Below are 2,267 nucleotides of genomic sequence, written 5' to 3'. Positions count from 1 at the left end.
CAACACAGGCACACTGAAACTGCTTCTTGATTAGCTGAGTGATGGGGAATAGTTCCTAACAGAAGCAAGCAGGCAATTAGTGGCTGGTAATCAGTGGGAATGGCAGCCCCATGCTGTGTCAGACTGTCATTCTACAGCATATAAGCTGTATTGCAGGCTTGTAGGGACACTGCAACAGTTTGAGGTTTCCTGACACACTGACAGGCAAGGACACAAGCTAAGAGAGCTCAGAGAGAAAAACAGATGCATTTTGTTTAAAGCCAGAACCCTTCAAATCCTTGCAGACCTCCTTGCACTCTCACCATTCAATTTGTAATTGAAGGGGGTTGTGATCCAAAGACCACATACTTCGGCCTTGCAGGCCCATCAGTGGACCATGGCCTATCTTGAAAACCCTGCACTAGAGTCCCTCTTATAAAAGATGCCCCAGTTGAGAAAAATGGAGAATGGAGAATTCATCACAATCCTGAGATAATCTGCTCCACTGTTTAAATCACCCTCATTCATAAATACTTACACCTTGTTGCAATGATGAATTTGCCTAACTTCAGCTGCCAACCTCCAGTGCCCTTTTAGGCAGGAGTAGTGTACACCAGGCTTAGAGGAGGATGAAACTCCCTGGACCTCAAGAGCAGCAGCATAAGAGAAGTGTTTTGACAACTAGTGAAGGGAAATAAGGTTGTTCACATAGAGACAGGGAAGGGGAGACCTCTCCAGAATCAAATGCAAGCTGTGGTTTTTGATGCAGCCACCACCCCGGCAGGTGTATAGAGGAGAGAAGGGGGTCTCTGGGTGGTGCTGTTTTACCTAAGCTTGCTCCCTCTGGACACTTACCATTGAAGCCAACAGTCAGCAAGCGGCCTGCAGGAGACAGGCTCAGTGAAGTGGCAAAGTGTGATAAGGGGATCTTCTCAACGACCTGCATTCAAGCAAGAGAAACACTGATACCAGCCTCTTCAAAATTAACATGCAGCAGAACAGGCTAACGGGCCCCTCTCAAGAGGATAGCTAACAAACTGTCACCGGCACTGACAGATGCACAGCATTCACTGAGCTCAGGAAGCTGCCAAGCTCTTCATATTTCCAGAAGAGTATTCAGAGCTGAGAGAACGTTAGCATTCATGAAGGCAAAAAGAAACAAACCAGCAGTGACAGCAACCAGGTGTGGATGCAGCTCAGTCCCGAGCTACAGCTCCCCCTGCTGTTCACTACTGGCCTGGAACACAAAAGCTAGCACATTAAGTAGTTGTCTAGCCAATTCTAGTACCCCTCAACTCCCCCTCTGTTTCATTCCACCTCAGCTGCTGGTTCACCTACCTGTCTTGTGCATGTCCCATCACATGAACCAAGGCTGGAGTCTGTGACCCGAGTGAATTTCATATGGCTCCCCCAATACGAGCGCAGAAGATTTCCTGCTCTAGCAGACAAACTCAGCTCATTAGCTTGCCCCACTGAGGATGCAGAGAGAGAACAATAGTTACCTGTTTCTGGCACAGACTGTAAAAGAGGACCTCCTTCTGCAGCCCAAAGCCCACATAGACCACAGTCCCTTTGTCCCAAGGGCAGAATGCTGCCAGGCTAGGAGGAAGGCTGCCAGGAACCTAGGAGAGGAAATAAGAGCAGAGTTAGAAAGTTAACTTCTCAGCAGCTACTTCAGCAAGGCCAGAAATATGAGGAAAGGGAAAGGAGAGCACTTAGAGCCATCAATCTCTCCTCCCTTGGGCTGCTGACAGAGCACATGGGCTGCTGCACCTTGGAATTTATATGACAGAAGTATGTTCCCAGGTTCTTATGCCACGATCCTGTACCTATACTCACTGACAGCACCTGAATGTTACGTTGCCCCAAGAACATATCACAATGCTCTTTGCTGTAGATTGTGGTGGAATGAAAGGAAGATCCAAGGAACTAAACCTCACCTACACATCATCTACACTTTCAGGCTAAAGTGTGGGAGTGGTTGAGGATAACAGAAGAGCCTGCTAATTTCTCAGGGAGTGAAAATAGTTTCTAAAAGTTCCAAGACCTCAGTTCTGGGTGTCAGTCCAGGTGAACACAATGGCAAGCTAATTTCCTGCACAGTGAGTGGGATTTCCTTAATTATTTTTAAAAAGCATTTGAGGATGAGGAAAAAAACTTGGAAAGGTGCCTCTAGGCTTGGAGAGGTGCTTAAGCTCGAAGGATGACAGCTCCCTAAGCAATCACTTCACATCAGAAGACACTCAACTACCTTTTACAGACTGCCACCTACAAATTGGAACAGCCTC

At 47.2% G+C, this 2,267-nt stretch overlaps 1 protein-coding gene across 1 annotated transcript in view; it reads right to left on the bottom strand.

The window, feature by feature from the left end:
- Positions 1 to 2,267, bottom strand: part of WDR90 (WD repeat domain 90) — a 60,625-nt gene that overhangs the window by 1,701 nt on the left and 56,657 nt on the right. Inside the window, exons 40-41 of the mRNA XM_006015591.3 lie at positions 1,482 to 1,601; positions 835 to 919 (exon numbers count right to left, since the gene is read on the bottom strand). Coding sequence (XP_006015653.1) covers positions 835 to 919; positions 1,482 to 1,601 — 205 coding nt within the window. The remainder of the gene's footprint in view (positions 1 to 834; positions 920 to 1,481; positions 1,602 to 2,267) is intronic.

Source organism: Alligator sinensis, unplaced genomic scaffold (genome assembly GCF_000455745.1).
Source record: "Alligator sinensis unplaced genomic scaffold, ASM45574v1 scaffold404_1, whole genome shotgun sequence".
Taxonomy (NCBI): domain Eukaryota; kingdom Metazoa; phylum Chordata; order Crocodylia; family Alligatoridae; genus Alligator; species Alligator sinensis.
The sequence above is the reverse complement of the archived record's forward strand: the minus strand, read 5'-3'. Positions and strand labels throughout refer to the sequence as shown.